This window comes from Talpa occidentalis, unplaced genomic scaffold, assembly GCF_014898055.3.
Source record: "Talpa occidentalis isolate TD23 unplaced genomic scaffold, MPIMG_talOcc4v2.1 talOcc4.12, whole genome shotgun sequence".
NCBI classification, from domain to species: Eukaryota; Metazoa; Chordata; class Mammalia; order Eulipotyphla; family Talpidae; genus Talpa; species Talpa occidentalis.
The window spans coordinates 47,181,494-47,204,566 of record NW_023601212.1 but is presented as its reverse complement, the minus strand read 5'-3'; the positions used below and the strand labels follow the sequence as shown (position 1 = coordinate 47,204,566).

General features: G+C 53.2%; 1 protein-coding gene across 2 annotated transcripts; it reads left to right on the top strand.

Moving 5' to 3' along the window:
• On the top strand, window positions 1–18,007 carry IQCN (IQ motif containing N). 2 transcript variants are annotated; one of them, XM_054693371.1, is made up of 3 exons: window positions 1–291; window positions 1,297–1,941; window positions 7,418–18,007. In XM_054693371.1, the coding sequence occupies exon 3, from the start codon at window positions 7,448–7,450 to the stop codon at window positions 17,840–17,842; it is 10,395 nt and encodes a 3,464-aa protein (XP_054549346.1). In that variant the 5' UTR covers window positions 1–291; window positions 1,297–1,941; window positions 7,418–7,447; the 3' UTR covers window positions 17,843–18,007. The 2 variants fall into 2 exon arrangements, with proteins under 2 accessions (XP_054549346.1, XP_037362066.1); XM_037506169.2 differs by having other exon boundaries at window positions 1–1,941; window positions 7,418–11,047; window positions 16,925–17,999.
• Window positions 18,008–23,073: the final 5,066 nt, after the last annotated feature.

Genomic DNA, 23,073 nt, shown 5'->3' with positions numbered 1-23,073 from the left:
TTATGAAGAGGTGGGGCTATCTTGACAAATAGGAGGCCAGGAATCATGTTTTGGGAACAGGGCTTTGCTTCTTGGATACTTGTCCCACCTTGAGTGTCCATTTGCCACCAAGTCTTGTTTTGGCCTCAACATGTGTGTATGAAATAGATGTGTCCACATCTCAGTAACATCACCCAGATCAGAAGTTGGGAACTGCCTGGAGGTGCTTGTGCCACCAACAAGGATAATGCTCAAGGATGCACCATAGAGCCCCCAGTATATAAGAAAGGGGAGACCCAGGAAGCTTTCAAGGTATGCCTGACACCAATTGAACTGTTTTCACTCTGAACACTTCTGATACCAAATTTGTGGGTTTTTCCCCACATACCAACCTATGCTCTAGCTCTCCAGACACCGGCTGAATGTAGTACTATATAGTTCTGACACTGAGAACTTGGATTTGGCAAAGACCTCACAGGTTAAGGGCTGGGTCCCACCAGACCTCATTTCTGTCACCAGGCCGAGGTTGCCACCTGTGCTTCTCGTTGACTATAAATGGACGGTTCTTAATACTCCTTACTTGGGTTCAATAATTTGCTAACATATTTCATATCTCAGGGAAATGCTTTACTTACTATGACCAGTTTATTATAAAGGATACAACTCAGGAGCAGCCTAATGGAACCAATACTTAGGGCCAGGTATGCAGGAAAGGTGTGGAGATCCGGTGTCCTCTTTGGACACAACTGTTCCAAACTTCCATGTAGCTCCCAACCTGCAAGCGCCCTGAATTCCTGAGCTTTCATTGCTGAGGTGGGATTGGTCAAACAATTAGCTATCGGTGACTGACTTCATCTCCAGCCTCTCTCCCCTTCCTGGAGGTCTGATAACCCTTGTTGTAGTCTTGCCTAGGTCTTTCTGGAGATTAGCCCTCTTCTGGAAGCTACCTAGGCCCCAGCCTGTGATCATCTCACTAGCATACACAAGACAGCACTTTGAGATTCCAAGAGTTTAGGAGCTGTGTGCTAGGAACCAGTAACAGAGACCAAAGATACATTATTCTATCACACCCCTGCTGAATTGGCAGAACAGGGGCTCTCATTCAGGACTCTGGCCTGCCTCCCAGGGGTTTTGGGATAGGTGGAATCCTATCTTTCCACTAGCAGATGATGCTGAGGAACTTTTTGAAAATCAGAGATCTGATGCCAGTTTGAAGCCTTTCTAGAAAACAACCCTTGACCCCCCTGACCCTGAGCAGGTCATGTCTGTTTAGTCGCCTTCACACCCAAACTCTTATTTCCTTTCTTTTGGCCTCAGGACGTTTGCGTGGTTGCACTGCCTGGTACACTTCCCTACCCACCCAGCTGAGCTCCACCTCTTATCGTCAGCAACAGACATCCACCTTGGAAGCCTGTCCAGACAAAGGACTTGGTCCTGTCCAACTTCACTGTACTAGGTTCTGCCCAAAGCCACACCCATAAGTTTTTCTCCTTTGCTCTCTTTCTCTCACTTTCTATGTGAATAAAGCCTGTTATTGTTTCTACCCCATGTGTCTGCTTTTGGATCACGTCCTTAAGTGTGTTGGTGAGGACCCGCTAACTGGGACAAATGGCTCCCCTGGATTTGTTCAGGCACAGATCTGGTCTCAGTACAAAGTAGGGGTTCAGAAAATGCCCAAGGAGTAAGATACTGAGGCTGCTTCCAGGCACTTGGAAAGGGGGATTTTGGGGTCCCCTCTGAGCTCAGAGTGCCAGCCTTCTGCTAATGATAGACAATATGTAGCCACCATCTGTGTCCTGCTGCTCTCCCTACCCCCCCCCACCTCCAGGTTGCCTTCTAGAATCTCCAGCCCCCAGGATCAAGTGGTGATTGGTCAGAACTTGATCCTGAGTCACAAAGCCACCGTGACACCAGGGTCCCAAGGCTGGCAATTCGGGCTGGTGGGTTCAGCTTCAGGGGCAGGTGAGTGGGGATGGTGGAGGGTTTGGGTGTTGGTAGGTACACAGGGACCCAATTGTTTTCTCCTGGACTTCAGTACCTTCAGAGTCCCCTGGAGCCTTCCAAGCCACTCTGAGAGTGTGTCAGCTCTTTAGCCTTTAGAGTAGAGTGCTAGGGGACCACAAACGCCTGATGATGGGTTTGTCTGTCGGGGAGGCCCATTCTGGAGGGACTATATATCACATCTCCTTGGGAGCCTGGGGACATGGTTTTAGCTCATGTAACATAGGGAAACTGAGGCTCAGGAGTTTACTTAAAATTGCTGAGCCAGCCACTCAGCTATGTGTCCAGGGCCCTGTATTCCTTCTTCCCACAACCTGTAAATCTATTGTTTGTTCACTCTGCTTGAGTTTATTGAAAGGGCTCAACTATGTGGTTGATGAAACCCTGGGATGGAACAGTTCAGATTCTGAAATTGCCAGCTCCAACTGACACTTGGGTTGCATCCATCCATCCATCCACCCACCAATCACCCACCCATTTACTTATCCATCTGTCTACCCATCTAATCATCCTCCCACCCATCTATCCATCCTTCTATCCACTGAGCACTTCCTGTGTCTAGTGTTTTAGGCACTGGGGATTCAATGATAAAAGAGATAGATGTCCATGGGCAGCTCATAGTCTCAAGGCAGATAGGAAATGACATAAAGCAGGGGGCCTCCCTGGTGGTGCAGGGGTTAATCTCAGCACTATCAAGCTTTCGGCAGCCATTGCGGCATGAGTTTGATCCCCGGCCAGGAAGCTAACCCACGTGGCATAGCAGACCTATCCTGTTTTGCCTGCTGCTCCCCTCAGCAGTGTATTTTAGTAGATCCACCTGTTTGCTCCCCACTTTGTCTCTGGTGAATCCTCTTACCCCCTGCACCTCTGGCGTATACTCCAGATCTTGTATGCATAAATAAATAAAAATAAATCTTATAAAAAATGACAAAGTAGTAAGAGACATAGTTGGTGAATTTCTCTGGGCTTCAGGCAGCTCCTCTATGAAATGGGGATAATGACTATCCATCTCCAGGGGAGCCAGCCTTGGGTCCTTTTGCCGATATGACCCAGTTCCATTGACACTTGTGAATGGTCCCAGCCCTCCTTGGGTTGTGGCTAGGATACATAGGACCAGACATTTAAGCCATCGCACAGGAGAAACCAGAATGTTCATCATGAAGGTGATGTATGGATTTTCAAAACAAATCTAATCCGATCACCTCTGTCTTCAATTGTTTAGCTCATTATATCAATTATTTTTTTAAAAGATTTATTTATTTATGCATATAAGAACCGGGGTACAGGCTAGAGGTGGGGTGGTGTGAGAGGATTCACCAGAGACAAAGTGGGGAATAGAACAGGCAGATTGACTGAACTACACTGCTGAGGGGAGCAGAGGGCGAGTCAGGAGAGGTCTGCTGCACCATGTGGGTATGTCCCTGGCCGGGTGATTGAACTCGTGCTGCAGTGGCTGCAGACAGCTTCACAGGTTGTGTCTTAACCGCTTGCACCACCAGGGAGGCCCCATTTTATCAATTATTGATATCACTTTACTACTTTTCTTTCTATTATCTCTGAGGTTGTTTTCCCCTCTACTACCCATCTTCTGCCTCTGGATTATTGGAATCCTCCTTCAAATTCATTTTTTTTTAAAAAGATTCATTTTTTATTTATACAGTAGCTGGGGTACAGGCAAGAAGCGTGGGAGGGTGAGAGGATTTACCAGAGACAGAGTGGGGAGCAGAATAGGCAGGTAGACCGAAAGCACTGCTGAGGGGAGCAGCAGGCGCGGCGGGAGAGGTCTGCTGCGTCATGTGGGAATCTCCCTGGCAGGCCAGGAATGGAATCTGTGCTGCAGAGGCTGCGGACAGCTTCATAGCCCTGTGCTCAACCCACTGTGCCACCTGGGAGGCCCTTGAATTCAGTTTTGACTATTGCCTTTTCTTTCTTTATTTTTTTTTTAAAGATTTATTTTTGCGTACAGGAACTGGGGTACAGGCCAGAGGTGTGGGGGCTGAGAGGATTCACCAGAGACAGAGTAGGGAACAGAACAGGAGGACTGACTGAAATACACTGCTGAGGGGAGCAGTGGGTGAGTCAGGAGAGGTCTGCCATGTCATGTGGGTAATTCCCTGGCCGGGGATCGAACTTGTGCTGTAGTGGCTGCGGCTAGCTTCATAGATTGCGTCTTAGCCCCTTGAGCCACCAGGGAGGCCCACTATTGCCTTCTCAACTATATTTGCTTGCATTTTTTTTCAGTGACTGCTTAAGGAATTATATGTCCTTGTCACAATGGGCTTATAATTGCTATTGTTCTGCTTCACCTGAAATGGAAAAAATCTTTCATCTCTATAAGTCCTTTTGATGTTCTATTTGTCAGGGGAACTATATCTACATAGATTATAAATGCCATAAGACAATGTTTAATTTTGCTTACAGCTTTATGTATATATATATATATTTATCCCTCTGGGCAATTGAAAACCCCCATATAACTTTTACCTCTAAAACACGTAACTATAATTGTCCTTTGCTGTCCATCAGGGGATTGATTTCAGTAACCCAAGGATACCAAAACTCATAGCTGCTTTAGTCACTTATAGCCAGCTCTTCATATCTGAGTCCCCCACATTCAGAGTCAGCCAAGCACACCCGATGTTGGTTGAATCCATCAATTCGGAATCCACAGATAGAAAAAAAAATCCTCATGTAAATGGACCCACACAGTTCAAACTTGTTTTTTTCCAAGGGTCAACTAGGAACATAATAATCTTTCTTATTTACAGAATTTACTGTCCCCGATATGTTCTTTATTTCTTTCCTAAGATGTGAGTTTCCTTACAGGATAATTTTCCTTTAGCTTATACGCATAAATAAAATTAATCTTTTTTTTTAAAAAAAGGAAGTGGGGTACAGGCCAGAGGTGGGTGCAGGGGGTGAGAGGATTCACCAGAGACAGAGTGGGGAGCAGAACAGGCAGACTGACTGAAATACACTGCTGAGGGGAGCAGCAGGCGAGACAAGAGAGGTCTGCTGTGCCATGTGGGTAGTTCCCTGGCTGGGGATGGAACTCATGCTGCAGTGGCAGCTGATAGCTTCGAAGTGCTGAGACTTAACCCCTTGTGCCACCAGGAAGGCCCACTGGACAACATTTCTAATGACTGGACAGGATAACACTGTATGAATGTTCTGCTGATGCATTTAGGTCACATGCCACAAGCATTTAGGTTATTTCCAGTTTTTACTTTTCTTTTTTTTAAGGATTTATTTATTGGGCCTCCCTGGTGGCGCAGGTGGTTGAGCACAGAGCTGTGAAGCTCTCCGTAGCCTCTACAGTGCCGGTTCAATCCCCGCCACTGGTGGAGCAACCCACATGGCGCAGCAGACCTCTCCTGTCGCGCCCACTGCTCCCCTCAGCAGTGTATTTCAATCAGTCTGCCTGTTGTGCTGCCCGCTCTGTCTCTGGTGAATCCTCTCACCCCCCTGCACCTCTGGCCTGTACCCCGATTCTTGTATAAATAAATAAATCTTAAAAAATATTTATTTATTTATGCATACAAGAACCGGGATACGGAAAAGATTCATTTATTTATGCATACAAGAACAGGGGTACAGACCAGAGATGCGGGAGGGTGAGAACATTCATCAGAGACAGAGTGGGGAACAGAACAGGCAGATCGACGGAAATACACTGCTGAGGGGAGCAGCGGGCAAGTCAGGAGAGGTCTGCTGCGCCATGTAGCTCCCTGGTAGCTCCCTGGCCAGGGATTGAACTTGTGCTGCAGTGGTTGTGAATAGCTTCATAGGTTGCATCTTAACCCCTTGCACCACCAGGAAGGCCCTCCAGTTTTTACTTTTCTAAACAATAAAGTGATCAACACCCTTGAGCATCCCTCTTTAGGCACATACAACTGACCCCTAGCAGTTACTTTGTTGGTTATTTCTAGTTGTTTGTTTCCATTACATTGGAATGAACTTTTATGCACCCTTAGCTTTGTGAACCTAAAAGTTTAGTTTTGCTTTTTTGAGAATATAGCATTTTTGCCTTTAATGTCTCTTCCTGTGTTGATCTTGAGGACAGAGCCCGTCCAGGGCAGGGTTGCTGTACATTGCATGGGCTGAGAGGGTGAAGCCTGCTTCCTCTTGCAATCTAGCTTCTGAGGTTACATCTTCTCTTCCTGCTTCTCCTCCAACTCTATGACCCCCACCCCCCACCAAAGTATGGGCAGGGGCACAGGCTGGTCCAGTCAGCTGGGAAGTGCATTCACTTTTTTGTCCATCCATCCATCCATTTCCACCCACCATCAATGCATTCGCTTTTTTATCCATCTATCCACTCATCTATCCATCAGTGTTCACATATTTATCCACTCATTTATCTGTCCATCTACCCATCCATTTACCCGCCTTTTTTTTTTTAAAGATTTATGTATTTATTTACATAAGAACCGGGGTACAGGCCAGATGCGCGGGAGAGTGAGAGGATTCACCAGATACAGAGCGGGGAACAGAACAGGCAGACTGATGAAATACACTGCTGAGGGGAGCAGCGGGCAAGACAAGAGAGGTCTGCCCCACCATGTGGGACCCTCACCGGCTGGCCAGGATCAAATGGGCACTGCTGAGGCTGTGGACTGCTTCACAGTGCTGCGTTCAACTGCCTGCGCCACCAGGGGAGGCCCTATCCATTTACCCTCTTATTCATCCTTCCATCAGTCCATTCACCTATTTATCCATCCATCCATCCATCCATCCATCCATCCATCCATCCATCCATCCATCCATCCATCCATCTCTTTAGTTATTAATCTATTCATCATTTCATTCATCAACTTAATTTACCAATCATCCATTCCTCTACCCAACCTGTCTACCATATATTCATCCATTGATCTATCCACTCAGTATTTAGTCATGCATCCATCTATCCATCCAACTTACAGTCGACTCACCCATTCTTTTATCAGTCAAGCTAGCCACCCACCCAATACCCACACATTCCCACCCTGGAGCCAGGCCTTAACTGAGGTGGGGACACAGAAATGACTCAGACTTGGTTCCTGTCCTCTAGGAATTCACACTGTGGAAAGGCAAATTACCATCACATACACACAGAGACACACACACACAGGAACTTTCCAAGATAGTATTATCAGTGCTGTACTCACAGTATGTTCTAGAAACAGAGTTTGAAGAGCCGCGATGTTTGGGATGTCAGGTGAGAACATACTGTGGGTGCCACTGCTGAATTGGCCACAGGACTATGAGGGAGTTTGGGTGCCAGAGGCCATTTGGGCAGGTGAGGGAGAGAGAGTGTGCCTGCAAAGGAGCGGCAGGAGATTGCTAACTGCCAGGAGAAGATGTAGGTCCCAGGGCAAGTGCCCTACCCATTCTGATACCAACTGTCTGCCAGATTGTGCTTCCTGACTACCCCACTCCCGGCTGCTCCCCACAGGCAAAGCTGACCCTCTTAGGAACCAAGACAATGCAGCAAGCAACACAGCGACCGTTGTCATCCAGTGAGCAGAACTCCTACCAGCCCCAACACACCCCCGATCTCCAAGACAAAGCAGAGACGCTGCAGCCACACCCCCAGCATAAGCCATCGATGAACAAGGAGACCGCTGTACAACAGCCGGCCACAGACAAGACAATGTCTCACCATATCCCACGCCTCCGGACTGTGGTTGAGAGCCAGGCCTTCAAGAACATCCTGGTGGACGAGATGGACATGATGCTGTCCCGGGCAGCCACCCTCATCCAAGCCAGCTGGAGAGGGTATCAGCTCCGGCAGAAGTTGACCTCACAGATGATGGCAGCTAAGTCCATCCAGGAGGCCTGGCGACGCTTCAACACCAGGCGCCTCCTCCGGTCGGGCAGGGCAGTGGGGAAGAAAGTAAGCGTGGAGGAAAAGGACATCCCCTACCACCCTCCGCAGCAAGTGCGCTTCCAGACTCTGGGAGAGGGTAAGTCCCTTCCGGCCCAGCCTGTCATGATAAGCAAGGAGACCCAATTCCCTTCCAATGACACTCTGGCCACTCTGGCCACCCAGGTGACCCCGCCACCGCCCCAGGGTACTCCACAGGTAGGCATGCAAACCCCTTATGCTGCCGGAAGTTCTGGTGTCACCTTCCTGCCACACCAGACCACTGCCATCAGGCTTCCATGTCCAGAAGCAAAGTGCCTGCTGACAAGAACCATCAGAAGTGCCTGTCTTGCCCACCATGTAGAAGGGGACATGGTGAAGACCAAGCAAATAACTACCAAAACCAACAAGGCAGGAACCTCTGGGCCACCACCATCTGGAAAGTATGTGCAGGCAGTTCATGGACCGCTCAAGACCCACGTGGGATCAGAAGTCAAAACCCTTCCCCAGAAAGACACAGTACCTGTGATAGCCAAGACACCAGCCCAGTCGAGCCCAGTGCCCACAGTAGCAATTACCAAAACTCCCCTCCAGACATACCCAGTAACCAAGACCCCACCCCCGCCATGCCCAGTGCCCATGATAACAATAACCAAGACCGCTACCCGGCCATGCCCAACCACCCTGGTGGCCAAGGCCCCACCCCAGACATGCCCGACATCCACAGTGACCAAGATCCCATTCCAGTCATGCCTGGTAGCTACAATGACCAAGACCCCACCCCAGACGTGCCCACCCGCCATAATGACCAAGATCCCACCCCACATGTGCCTGCCAGCCACCATGACCAAGACCCCACCCCAGACATGCCCACCAGCCATAATAACCAAGACTTCATTCCAGACATGTCCACCAGCCACAATGACCAAGATTCCACTCCAGACATGCCTAGCAGCCATGATGAACAGGATCCCAACCCTGCCATGCCCAGTGCCTGAGATGACAATAACCAAGACCGCTCCTCTTATACACCCACCACCCACAATGGCCAAAGTGCCTCTTCAGCCCTGCCCAGTGGCCCCGATGACCAAGACTCCAGCTCAGACACAACCAACAGCCCCAATGACCAACACTCCAATCCAGACTCAGCCAGCAGCCATGGTGACCAAATTCCCACCCCAGATATGCCTATTAGCCTCGATGATTAAACCCCCACCCCAGACACGCCCCACAGCCATGAAGACCAAGACCCCGCCCCAGACATGCCCAGTGACTGGGATGGCCAAGACCCCAGCTCAGACTCACGTGGCATCTACGTCGGCCAAGACCACAGTGCAGACAGGCAGAGTGGTCACAATAACCAAGACCCCATCTCAGATGCCTCCAGGGCCCTTACTGACCAAGACCCCTCCCCAGACGCGCCTGGCAGCCATGATAACCAAGACCCCAGCCCAGCTGCGTTCAGTGGCCACCATCCTCAGGACCCTATGCTTGCCTCCTCCAGCGGGTGGAAATCTGAAGGCTCCGCCTACAGCAGCGGGTGGAATTCCCAACACCTCATCCCATACTTGTCTGAATGGACCAAAGGCCAAATCTGTGGTGACTGCCAGGCAGGTGGTAGGGATGACCAAAATCTCATCCCACTCATGCCTGACAGAAGGGAAAGCAAAATACTGTCCCGAGCCCCAACTGGGGGCCGGCACTTCCAAGACTCCAGCCAGCTCTCCTTTGGAAGTTGAAAAAACCAAGGCCTTGCCTCAGAAACAAATAAAAACAGTATCTAACACCTGTGTGACAATGCACACGACTAAGGCCTCTCCCTGTGGAAAAGTGACTGAGGGAAGGAAGTTGTCCTCACAGGCACTCCTGAAGACCGATGTTGTGAAGGTCCAATCCCAGGTGTTTGTACCTGTAGAAACAGCTGTGATCCTGCCCCAGGAACCAGTGACCACATGTCCAGCCAAGAGCCAGCCCCAGGCACAGCTGGCCACATATCCAACCACAACCTTATCTCAGACACATCCACTTGCTGAACTGACCAAGGTCCTGTCCCAGGGACATCCATCAACCAAGCTGGCCACTGCCCTGGCCCAGTCACCTCTGGGAGCATGTCTATCCAAGGTGCAGTCTCAGGGAGACATGCCCCCCAAGTTGGCCAAGGCCCCATCCCTGGCTCACCTGGGCACATGTCTGACCAAGGCACAGTCCCAGGCACATTTGGTCACAGGAGTGATGAAGGTCCAGTCCCAAGCATATCTGCCCATCCAACTGACCAAGGCACAGTCCCAGGCCCAGCTGGTCACAGAAACAGCCAAGTGCCTTTATGCAGCCCATCAGCCTGCTGAGCTGAGCAGCAAGACCCAGTCTCAGCCTCTTTTGGCTGGATTGAAGGCCTCCACCCAGCCCTGCCAGCCGGTTGGCTGCGCTCTGCCCCAAGCCAAGTTGGATGATAGACTGACCCAGCTCCCAGTCAACAGCTACACTCAGGCCAAGACCACCCAGGACCCATGCCAAGGGGGCCCTGAGACCCAGAGCATGCTGGTGCCACTGCTGGCATCCGCTGGACACCCCACCTGCAATGTGGAATCTTGGGGCGACAGTGGGAAGGTCCGGGCCCAGTCCTCCACAGCCAGCCCGGCCACGCCCTGTCAGGAGGAACTAGCGGCCTCGCAACTTGCCTCTCTGTGTGCTGAGCTGGCGGCTGTGCTGGGCTCCCATGAGGACCTCCGCACCCTGCTGGCCAAAGCCCTGTCTCAGGGGGAAGTACGGACGGTCCTGAACCAGGCTTTGTCTAAGGAAGTCCTGACAACCACTATGACCAAGGCCCTGCCCCAGGGCATGCTGGGTACGGCGCTGGTGAAAGCACTCTCCTGGGGTGAACTGGGCATTGCCCTGTCCCGTGCTTTGTCCAGGGGTGAGCTGCGGGCCGAACTTACCAAGGCTATGCAAGGAAAACTGGCCGAAGTGCTCAGCAAAGCCCTGACGGAGGAGGAGCGTGCGGCCCTGAGCCAGGCCCTGTGTCAGGGCGAGCTGGGAGCTGTCCTGGGCCAGTCTTTGTCTCAGGCAGCCCTGAGGACTGGAGTCATACTCCCCAAGGCCACCTCAAAATTGGGAAGTGGAATGACTATGATGCCAACCCCGGTGGAGGTGGACTACAGGGGGAGCCAGTCAGCCCCATGGGGGCCCACCCTGTGTCCTGTGAGACCACAGCCCAGCAAGGTTAGGGTTCCTGAAGATGGGGTCTGGGAGGGTTGTATCCAAGGCTGTCCCACTGGGTTCTTGGCGGAGATGGGGGATGGGGTCATGCTTATGGGGTCATCCTGCTGGTCAGTGGTCTCTGTGTGTGCCTCCTCCCGTGGTAGAGTAATTGCTACCGTCCATCAGTGTCCCCTGAGCACAACCTTGGGCCCCACTTTGTCATGGGGGCCAAGGTCCTGCAAGTACGCCACCTCAAACCTGTCTCTGAGCCCCAAGGCCAATGAGAAAAATGCGTACCTTCTCCTTGGGGCCAGCAAATTGGCAAGAGACTCGGCACCCAAATTGCCCAAATCACCACACCCACAGCCTCCTCCCAGTCTATGGCAGCCTCTCATTGCCAATGGGGCGGGCCCAAGTACCAGCCAGCCATCAGTGGCTAGTGGCCCGGGACCAAGGTCCCACAAACCACACATGGTCAGCAGGGTGGCCCCACATTCATGGGTGTCATCTGGGGCAAGTCTGGGGACCCCAGGCAAACTTCCTGCCACTTCAGGCAATGGGAGTCCTGCCCATACCCACCAGTGTGCGGCGGGCTATGTGGGGGCTGCTTGCTGGTGTCGGCCCTCTAATGTGTGTCGAACCTTAGTGGTCAAAGGTCCAGAACAACAATCACCCATGGTCCCTGAGGGGACCGTGCAGAGTACCCAGCCCCCAAATCATAAATGGGCTCATGTGGGCACTAGGGAGATAAACAATAAGGTGACCCCAAGTCCACCACTGGCTGTGAAGAAGAGAAAAATGCCCCTAACCCAACCACAGGCCTCCGCGGCCTGTGACAAAAGTCCCAGTGTCTCCATGGCTTCTGACCAGCACTGTGCCCTGAAGAGTCAGCTAGACCCCAGCCTGTTCACAGCCTCGGCGGGCAGCAGGTTAGCACCCTCCCTTCCCTGGGCAGCTCTACCCAGGAAAGGGAGGACTCGGACTCGGACTTCCATTCCAGGCATAAAATGCCCACAGGACCACATGCCTGGCCACATACTCAGTGAACTCACGGTCAGTTTGTCACAGGGTTCAGACTGTGACGTGACCGGTAGCTTCTCCCAGGGCTCCGTCGCCCAAGGCCCAAATGTGAGCAGCTCCCAGAGCTCAGCGTGGAGCTGCAGCTCACTCAGCCCTTCCACCATGTCTGTGGCTGGCCTGACTGCGGTCGCCCAGGGAGAGGAGGGGTCCTGGGAGGCCAGCCTGGGCAGGAACCTGCAGCTAGAAAGTCCTCTCACTTCAGAGGCCCTAGGAAGGGTCCAGGGGCCTGGGGAAGTGAAAGTGGCTGAGAGAGGGGCCCATAGGCCTCTGATCCCCACTCTCCACCACCAGTCTGCTCCAGCCTCAGAAACGATCCCTATTCTGAACTGCAATTCAGTACCCAGTTGTGTGACCTTCAGTGTCCACTGGGGCTCAGCTGATCAGGACGACATAAATATAGGCTCAGATCAATGTTCTGTGGGCTGGAATAAGAGCTCTCCCCAGGGCCCCTGTAAGACAGGGCTGAGGAGAAGTTTGTCTTTGGGTGATTTGGTCCTTACCAAACATCAGCACTCCTCTGTGGCCAGTAGATTGACCTCAAACCTATACCAGCCAGTGACTGGTAAGGTGGGCCCCACCTTAAACCAACCTTATATGGCCATTGAGGTGACCCCAAGTTTATCCTATCCCTCTATATCCCGTAAGGGGATCCCCTGTCTAGGCCACTCTTCAAAGGCTACTCAGGTGGCCTTCAGCGTAAGCCAGATATCAGGGGTCAGTGGGGTGCCCCCTAGTGGAAATCAGGCAGAAAGTACCAGTGAGGTTGGCTCAGGCCCTGCCCAGCCATCTGTGACCAGTGGGGTGAATCCCACCCTAGCCCAACCATCTAAGGCCAGTGAGTCAGCCCCCTACCTATCCCAATCATCTGTGATCAGTGGGTTGAACCCCAGCTCAGCTCAGTCATCTGTGATTGACAGGGTGACCCCCAGTGTAGCCCAGGCATCTGTGAGTGGTGGGGTGGCTCCCAGTCTAACTCAGGCATCTGTGATTGGTGGGGTGGCCCCCAGTCTAACCCAGACATCTGTGAGTGATAGGGTGACCCCCAGTGTAGCCCAAGCATCTGTGAGTGGTGGGGTAGCCTCCAGCTCAGTCGAGTTATCTGTGACTGGTGGGGTGACCCCGAGTCTATCCCAGCCATCTGAGAGTGGTGAGGTAGCTTCCAGCTTAGCCCAACCATCTGTGACTAGTGCGGTGGCCCCTAGTCTAGCTCAGCCATCTATGATTAGTGTGGTGGCCCCCAACCTAGCCCAGCCATCTGTGACTGGTGAGGTGCCCCCTAGCCTAACCCAGCCATTTATGACTATTGGAGTGGTTCCCCATCTAGTTCAGCCATCTATGACTGATGGGGTGGCCCTCAGCCTAACCTTGCCAACTATGACTGGTGGTGTGGGTGGCCTAGGCCACCCATCCATGGTCAGTGGAGTGATGCCTAATCTTGTCCAGCCATCTGTGACTGGTAGGGTATTCCCCAGCCTAGTCCAATCATCTATGACCAGTGGGGTGGCTCCTAGCCTAGAATACCCAGCCCTGGTCTGTGGGGTGACACACAGCCTGGCCAAGCCACCTGTGGCCAGTAGGGGGTCCCCAAGGCTGATCCATCCATCAGTAACCACTAGGCGGACCTCCAGGACATCCCAGCCTTCTACTGTCAGTGGCATGGGCCGTGTTCTCAGACAGCCAAGAGTGGCCCCTCAGGTGGGCTCAAATCTGTCATCAAGTATCAGTTCGGTGACCTGGCGCCAGCATCATCCGTCCTTTCTGGTTGAAGTCAGTTCTAGCAGGCCATATCCTTCTGCAACTGGAAGCATGGCCCAGGGTCCGAGCCAGCCCTCCGTGAACACTGGGGTGGACACATGTAAAAGTCCTCTGATGCTCAGTGGGGTCACCTCCAACCTCCAGGCTCCTGAGTTCAACGAGCTGTCCCTGAGGTTTCATCAGCCACTTGATGTGGGGAGACATGTACCCGTAGCTGAACACTCTGCAATCACTATTTCAGTACCAAATATCTATCCGGCCTCTGTGGCCAGTGGGGAGTCTGGTCTAGGCCAGGAATCTGGTGTATCCCAAGGAATTCAGTTCAGAGGCTTGGCTGCCAGCATGTCCCATGGTGCCACAACAGCTGGCGTGCTCCCAAATATGTCTCAGGGGACCTTGACGGCTGGCATGGTAAGGAATGTGTGCCAGAGAAATGTGGTGACTGGTATGGGCCAATCTGAGGTGGCAGGTGACATAGTTCCCATCACATCGCAGGCCTCTGCGGCAGGTGTTCCTTTGATTCCTGAACAAATCTCAGAGATGTGTCCCAGGTTCCCTTGGGCGTCAGTGCCCGATGGAATCAGTATGAGTTCATCCAGTTTTCCTCTGGCTGGTGTGTGTCCCAACATGTCTCAGGTCAGTGGTGATCTCCCAGTCCATGTGGACCAACAGCATCCTCCTGTGTCCACCACTGTCACAGCCAATTACCAACAAACCAATGCTGTCAGCCAGGAGTCTGTGTTGGGCAAAGTCAGAGATCTTGTGTCAGGTTCTGCAGCCAGTAAGAGGACCATGGCCATGGACCCAGGCACTGTGGCCAGCGGCATGGCCCCCAGCCTTAGTCCAAAGTCTATGATCAGGAACATGGGCAAAAGTGCTCCTCCCAGGTCAAGGGTCAGTGCTGTGGCCCCAGGCCTTCCACCAGATTATACAGTCAACAGTGAGGTTGCCCAGTGCCTTCCCCCAGGGTATGCCCAGTGCCTTCCCCCAGGGTATGCCCAGTGCCTTCATCCCGGGTCTATGGTTAGTGGCATAGGTCAGGGACTGCTCCCAGGATCTGTGATTGGTGGCATAAACCAGTGTCTTCCTCCAGGGTCTGTGACTGGTGGTATTAGCCAGTGCTCTCCTCCAGGGCCTGTAGTCAGTGGCATTGGCCAGTACCTCCCCCCAGGGTCTGTGATCAATGGCATTGGCCAGGGCCTCCCCCCAGGGTCTGGGATCAGTGGCATTGTCCAGTGCTTTCCCCCAGGGTCTGTGAGCAGTGGCGTTGGCCAAGGCCTTCCCCCAGAATCTGTGGTTGGTGGGACAGCTCAGCTCATTCACCCAGGTGCTGCAGTGAGTGGCACGGCCAAGACCCTGCCTCCAGCTCCTGTGGTGAGTGGGCTGGGTCAGAGAGTCCCTTCTAACTTGATGGCCTCTACTATGCTCCCAGCATCTATGACTGGGGGGGTGAATCAGGGCCTGGATGTGGGGCCCATGGCCCCTGCAAGCAGAAGCATGAACCAGAGCCCTCCCCAGGGGTCCATGCTGATTGGCATCACTCCACGCCCTTACCTTGGAGCTCTGGCTGGGGAAGGAACTGCAAGCCCCATCAGGGCATCCCATAATATGGGCCTGGCACAAGCTCATCCCCAAACCTTGGAGGCTAGTGGCACAGCCAAGGATGTGAACCAAGAGTCCATGGTTCTGCAGAGAGCTGAGCAGTTGAACCAAATACTAGGGATAATGCCATTTGAAACCACAGATGGTCAGATAATGGTGAAGCCAGATGACCAGGAGGAGGGTTTGTCCCAAGAATGTGGATGCAGTGTGGGGTCTGATAAGCCTGTGATCCTTGAGGGAACCCCATGGATGTACCTTAACCCCATGGTGACTGACCTTGACTCTAGCCCTGAACTCTTGGCTGAGGATGGCGCTCTTCCCATAGGCCACAGGCCCCTGCTGCAGGAGGTAGTTCCTAGGCAAGTCAAGTCTATGGCCAGTGGACTGGCCCCTGGCCCCCCGCAACACTCAAGTTTTGTCAAGAACTCCATGGCTGGCAATGTCGCCATAACTCTGCAGCATGAGTCAGCAACCATTTGTGGAGTCCCCAGCTCCCACTCTGTGGCTGTTAGTAGGGTCCCTAGTGCACAGAGGGCATCTGTCAAGGACACTGGGGACTCCTTGGTTCGTCAGGAGGCACCTGTGGGTCCAGTTATGTCCCAAAGCCCCTCAGCTCATCAGCAGGCATCAGGGGTCCCCATTGTGTCTCAGAGCCCATCGGGGCACCAGAGGGTGCTGGTGGGCCCTGCGATGTCCATGGCTCCTGCGGTTCCCCAGCACCCCTCAGCTCATCAGCAGGTACCAGTGGCCCCTGTGGCTCACCAGAGTCCCGCAGTGCTCCGACAGGTGTCAGTGGCACACATCGAGCCCTGGAGTGGTTCCCATGGAATGGTGGGTTCTCCTGATGTCTCTCGGCCATCCAAGTTAGCCCATGGCCGTTCTGTGGCACCTAGTATGCACACAAAATCTGTGATCGGGATGAGGACCCCGAGCCCTTCCCAGAGGCTAGGGACCACCGACTTGGCCTCACAAATGCCTCCGTATCCATCCAGGGCTAGCGGGGCAGCAGCGGGCAGGCTCCAGACAGAAACCATCCCCAGTGCCCTCCAGAAGCCAGTGTCTGGGGGCCTGACTCCCAGGAGACACGAGTCCGTTCGCCCTTGGAAATCCTATAAATCCATACATAGTGGCCTCGTTCCAGAAATCCTAGACAGTTCTGTGGCTAAGACTGTGCCCTCCCATTCAGGGAGGGAGAGTGCCTCCAGGTCCCCATTGGTTGGTTCCAAATGCTTCACAGGGGCACCGCCAGGCTTAATGCCAATCATCCACACTGAGGGGAAAGCACGTGGCCCGGCTACCTCTAAGCTGCATGGGGGGGTTCGGAAGGTGTCTCTGGGCTATGCGTCCACACCAAATGGTTCCCGGCGGTCCCTTTTAAGACAGGAGTCACTGCTGGAGTCTTTGGACTCCAAGGTTTCTGCGGCCCATCCCAAGGCATCCCTGACTCCTGCTGTACTCCAGGGCCCCGTGGATGCTGGCATGGCTGGTGGTCAAGCACGGAACTCCACTGCCCCCACTGTAGCAGTTGGGCCCGTGAGCGGCACTGTGGCCCCTGGTGGCGCGTGGGAGCCACCCAGGGGGATTGTGCCGTGGGGCACCGCGGGCAGCGAGGCAGCGGTGGATCCCAGACAGTCCGATCAGCTCATGGCATCGGTGCAGGCTGTGGAAAAGATAATCATTCAAGCCGTGATCACCATCCAGGCGTGTGCACGCGGCTACCTGGTGCGCCGAACCATCAAAGTGTGGCACCAGTGGGCTGTCATCATCCAGGCTGCCTGGCGGGGCTACTGCGTGCGGCGGGACCTGCTCCGGCTCACCAAAGCTGCCACGATCATCCAGGCCGCGTGGCGAGGCTTCCACTTCCGCCACAGTCAGGCCTGCCAGATGCTACACCCGAGCATGTGGGTGGAGACGGGCAGTGGGACCAGGGCTATGTCCGATCACCGCTGCTTCCAGTCTTGCCAGCCACACATCTGTACCCTGTGTCAGTCACTGACTTCTGGACTGGGAAGCACACCCAGCGTGGTGATGCTTGTGGGTTCCAGCCCCCGCACCTGCCATAAGTGTGGCCAGACCCTGCCCACTCGGGTGGTACATGGCATGGGCCAGGGAGGTTCAGGCCTGGCGTTGGGCCACAGCAGGCACCTCATCCCCCGGACCTCTCAGCACCCCCATTGCCAGAACAAGGCGGCCATCGCCATCCAGGCTGCTTGGAGGGGCTTCTTGGTGCGCCGCCAGCTGAGGCAACAGCAGCAGGCAGCCAAGATGCTCCAAGCGACCTGGCGCGGACACCGGACCAGGTCCTCCCTCAGCACGGATGCGCTCTTGGGGTCAGCATCATGGGACAACCCACAGCACATGCAGTGGCCTGGTGTCTAGGACTCCGACTGCCAAGTGGGGGGACACCAGAGGAGAGGGTGTGTGGTTCTCTGAGTCTAATGAATAAAGCCCTCCCACAGCCTGGCTTTTGATCACCTGTGCTCATGGGACATCTTGGGTGTAGTAGGGGGAAAGTTGGGGGAGTCGGGATCACCCTGCATAGGAGGGTCCCCAAAGCTTCCAACTATACAGTTAGCACCGGATCTGTGACAAGGATGGGGAACCGAAGTCCTTCCCGGAGATCAGGGGCCATCAGCGTGGCCTTACTGTGCTACTGTGTCCGTCCGTGATTATCAGGGTGGCATCTGTGGGTGGCAGATGGGAGCCAGGGTTTGGGAACTCAGTCCAAATGACCACCATGAGTCCCCTGAGCCTAGAAAACCCTAGAGGTACATGCATGGCTGTGCCCTTCAGGAAATGCTAGGGCGTTCCAGCCACATCCTGATTTGGAATGCTGGACCCATTCCAAGGGGCCAAGTCTCAGGGAGAGAAAGGAGCTGGGGGTGGGGGGGGCAGGTTAGGACATGGGTCTCCTCATACTGTTCTAAGCACGCACCACTCCCCCAGGAAAAAGCTGCTCCTCCTCCCGGAAGCAGGGGTGGGGGAGTGGGAAGATCATCTGGGGCACCCCCACCTTTCCACCCGCCCTTCTGGTCATGAGCCTGTTAGTCCTGTGACCCTAGTGTGACCTGAACTGTTGGGAGGCCCCATTTAAAACCTCAAGTTTCTCAGTCCAGCCCCCAAAGGGAAAAGGGTTAGGCCCTCAGGACCATGGTGGCGGTGAGGGGGAAGGGCTTACTTCTTGGTCATGAAGCATTTATGGCTCCCAGGAGAATTTCCTGGTGCCTGACTTAATTCCCTTCTGCAGCCCTATGAGATGATTCCCAGGCAGAGAAAAACTGGACGTCTTACATGCAGCTCCCCTCCTGCCTCATCATTGCTCTCTGACCCACATCCTCTCCCCAAACCTGTAATAGAGCAGAGGCCACCACACCTAAGATACTTGCAGGCAAGGGCTTCACTTGTAAGGGGGCATATTACCCCCACTTCATAGCTCAAGAAGCTAAGAGGCAAGTGGAGTCCCCCAGCCTGTCATACTGGGATTAGAACCAGTTGATTTGGCTCTTAGACGTGGTGTACAAAATCCTTCAGTCTCCCTAAATTAGAAGGAGCCATGCAAAAGGGGCTGGACATCTCAAGGTCAAACACCCTTCCCCTCATCATCAGCTCCCAGCACCTTCATGGTAGTTTTCTTTCCGGTGGTTAGGAACTTTCCATTGTCCTTGACGAGGACAGATTCATCTGACCATTTCTTTCTTTCTTGCTTTCTCTCTCTCTCTCTCTCTCTCTCTCTCTCTCTCAAAGATTTATTTATGCATACAAGAACTGGGGTACAGGCCAGAGGTGTGGGGGGTGAGAGAATTCACCAGAGATAGAGTGGGGAACAGAACAGGCAGACTGACTGAAATACACACTGCTGAGGGGAGCAGCGGGCAAGACAGGAGAGGTCTGCTGCGCCATGTGGGTTGCTCCCTGGCCAGGGATTGAACTCATGCTGCATTGGCTGCAGATAGCGTCATAGGTTGCGCCTTAACCCCTTGTGCCACCAGGGAGGAGCCATCTGATCATTTTTACTTCCAGTCATAGCTTCTCAAGTTTGGTGTAATCTTCCATCAACACTCCAGCTCGCTGAATTCAGGGGCAAGCTCTAGGACACCCACAGTCCCTCAAGTTCAAGGGCAACCCCCACCATTCAGCTCAGTGCCAAGAGTTCAGGGATGATATCTATCCCAAACCAAAGACAATCACAGACCCCAGCTCTGGCTCCCACACTTTAAACGTTACTGCAAGCCCCATACTAATTCCAGTGGGGGCAGACCACAGCTCTCACCCCACAAACTCTGAATTCAGGGGAAGACTGCACAACTTCCCATAGTCCCTCAAATTAAGGGTCAACCGCCACCACACACCCCAGCTTTGTCTCCCCCAGTTCAAAGTTCACCTCCACCCCCTACTCCAGCCCTGTGGATTCCATCTGCTCAAGTTCCACCTTCCTAAGTTCCAGAGCAGAGCCCTCTTCCATGCCCTCCACCACCTCTGGGACCTTGATGTCCTCTAGCCCCAGTGAGTATTGGGAAGGTTGGGAGGGTGATGGGAAAGAAGTTGGGGATACTAGGTGCAGTTCTGGGGTCCGCCACCAGAGAGAGCCACAGACCTGAGAATATGGACAGGACTCTCCTCCCCCTACCCCCAGCCTTTAGAGCTGAAGTTCTTCAGACTTTCTTCATTGCATGCACATTTTTAAAAAAAGATTTATTTTATTTATTTATGCATACAAGAACTGGAGTGCAAGCCAGAGGTGCCAGTCTCTGCAAGCCAGAGACTAAGTGGGGAGCAGAACAGGCAGATGGACTGATATACACTGCTGAGGAGTAGCAGGCGAGAAAGGAGAGGTCTGCTGCACCATGTGGGTAGCTCCCTGGCTGGGGATCGAACTCATGCTGCAGTGGCTGGTGATAGCTTCATCGTGCTGAGACTTAGCCCCTTGTGCCACCAGGGAGGGCCCGCATGCACATTTATTGAATGCCCTGTGTATGTCATGTTCTATGGGTTACTACTGTGTTGAGAAACAGATTATAAGTAAGATATATTTGTTTATAAAAGAACAAATTAGAGTAGGATAAGCCATCAGAGTGTAAATGCAAATGGTTTGAAAATTTTTAAGAGTCATCAGCAGAGGGGAAGTAGGAGCCACACAGGGATCTAGGGGGAGAGCAGCTCAGGCAGCAGGCAAAGCCCCTGAGGTCAGACTGTGCCTAGTATTTTGGAGGAACAATGAGGTGGCTGGAGGGGATCAGTGGGATATTATTTTGTGTGTGTGTGTTGAGGGGGTATCATAAAGGATAGGGAGTTTGCAGGGTGACAACACAGGGCTTCAGGGACTAAACAGAGGTCAAGCATTTTGGATGGGGTGGGATCAAGTAAAATTATTATTCAGAATAATATGTGGTCTCCAAATTGTTCAAGTGTAGTGAACTTTTGCTTAAAGTCATAAGCTACGAACCATCGTTACACAGTATTAGATTGGGCTTGCTCTGTCGGAGGGTCACTGCATTTGGGACCAGAGGTCCAGATGAAATTTTTCTCACTTTGCAAGAACTCCCAAGAATTGGCAGCACAAGCACAGTGCACTTAATGAATTCCTTATGGACAAATATAGTCAAAATCAAGAAGATAAAAATATGCTTTATAAAGATTAGCTGACATTAGAGGGAAACCAGCAAATCTGCCCAGGAAGGGACATAAAAGGCTCTGGGCCTTGGTAGGTGGCTCAGCGTGAATGGGATGCCATCCAGGGCTGACTCAGGTTACTTCCCCTCAACTCCAGGCAACATTGGGGTGCCTGAGTTTGCAGGAATCTGGGTATGGACTGGGGAGGTCACCCTCCTAAGTGGGGCCAATCCTGCCAGAGCCTACTATGCCTGACTGTCTCAATGTCTGTATTTCTCTTCCATAAGCAAGAGGTCACTGTTTGCCTGTCACTCACTGTAGTGATCACTGCTGGGGTGACAGAGAAGGCTTTGGATGGGGCTGGGGTGTTTGAGAGGGGAAAGCTGTGGGAGTAAAGTCCCTCTGTTCCTCTGAGGCCTCCTGTGTTACAGAGCTGGAGCCCTGGGATTACAGTGAGGACATTATCCCACCACAATCTTGTGGGGGCTGATGGTAGGGGAAGCTGAACAGACAATAGCCAACACCATTTCAGATGGTTCTGAGGTTCATGGAGACAGTTTGGGACCGTGACCTGGTCCAGGCTGGTGTGTCCAGGTTTGCTAGGAGGTCAGGGAGGCCTTTCTTGGATTTTGAGCAGAGACCTGAAGGGTGAGAAGGGACCACCCTGGGGAGAGCTGGGGGGGACAGAACTAGTGCAAAGGCCCTGTAGCAGGAAGGAATTGGGTGCTTAGAAGCCAATGATGAGGTGTGTTGGATTGGGGGAGGAAAGAGTGGAGGACTCGGGTCACAGGAAGGAGTGTGGGTTTTAATCCAAAACCTTGGTGGGGAGTTGAAGAGGTTTTACAATCTGCAAGTGCCAGAATTTGGTTGGTCTTTAAATTTTTAGGAGGGCTGGTCAAGGGAAGAAGCCTTTCCAGGAGGCAAGATTTGGACAGAGGGAAGCGCTAGCAAAGAGAGAGTGACCACGCTCACCCTGCCCATTGTGCAAACAGTGTTGGAGGGGCAGCCTGCGCTGGAGCCACGTAGTGGTCAGTGGGCTCATCCTGCCCACCCTAGGACCATCCGGGCTTCTCTAGCTAAGGGGACCAGAGAGGCTCTGGGCTGGGCTTTGGCCTGGTGCCTTCTCCGGGACTGGGACTGGACTTGCCCTGCTGTGAAATGGGTGGTTGGAGAGGCCCAGTCAAGGTCACCTGGCTCTTTGGGATGAAGTCTGCCCAAGGGAGGGTCATGCTCTGATGATTCTTGGGGGCAGAGAGGACGGTGGAGCCTCCCAGGCAGGCGGCAGTTCTGGTGAAACATTAACTTGCAGTGGCTCGGGAGGCAGCGGTGCCAACCAAGCCCCTTCCCCCGGCCAAGCCCTTGCATCTCCTCCTGGGGACCCAGGGCCCCTCTACAGCTTCAGACCCACTGTTTACAGGGGAAGTATTGACCAGAGAGCGTCTTAGATCTGCTTTGGGATGGCATAGCCTGGTTGGTAGCTGACCTGGAGACTCCAGGGACCCCTGAAGGACATCCCCAAACTCCCACATGGGGCTTCGCTGTGAAGCACCTGTGCCAGACCCTGAGTTGGTAAAATCCCCCCTTTTACCCCAAAGTCATACCTCTCTCTGTCACTGTCTCTCTCCTGTCTCTTTGTGTCTCTGCCTTTCTGCCTTTCTCCGTCTGTGTCTGTCTCTCTGTCTGCCTGTCTGTCTCTGATCCTCTGTCTCTGTATCTTTGCCTCTGACTATCTCTTCTCCATCTCTCTCTCATAAGCAAACATGGGGACAATGAAATGTAACACCCCCCTCCTTAGTCACTCCTTGTCACTCTCTCTCACTCACACGGGTCTTGGTGACACCCTCAAACCCTCAGGTCACTCTTCCTACCACCTTCTGGCTGAACATAAGGGTGGTGTGTGAGTGTGTCCTGTTTGGGTCTGGCACTCAGACAGTTAAGGGGCTGGGGGGGGGAATAGGGGGCAGGTCCAATCCTCTCCTCCCCCATTCCTGGGAGGTCAC

Bases quoted from the DNA above. Each gene is read 5' to 3' on its own strand.
- IQCN (XM_054693371.1), top strand. From the start codon at position 7,448: ATGCAGCAAGCAACACAGCGACCGTTGTCATCCAGTGAGCAGAACTCC.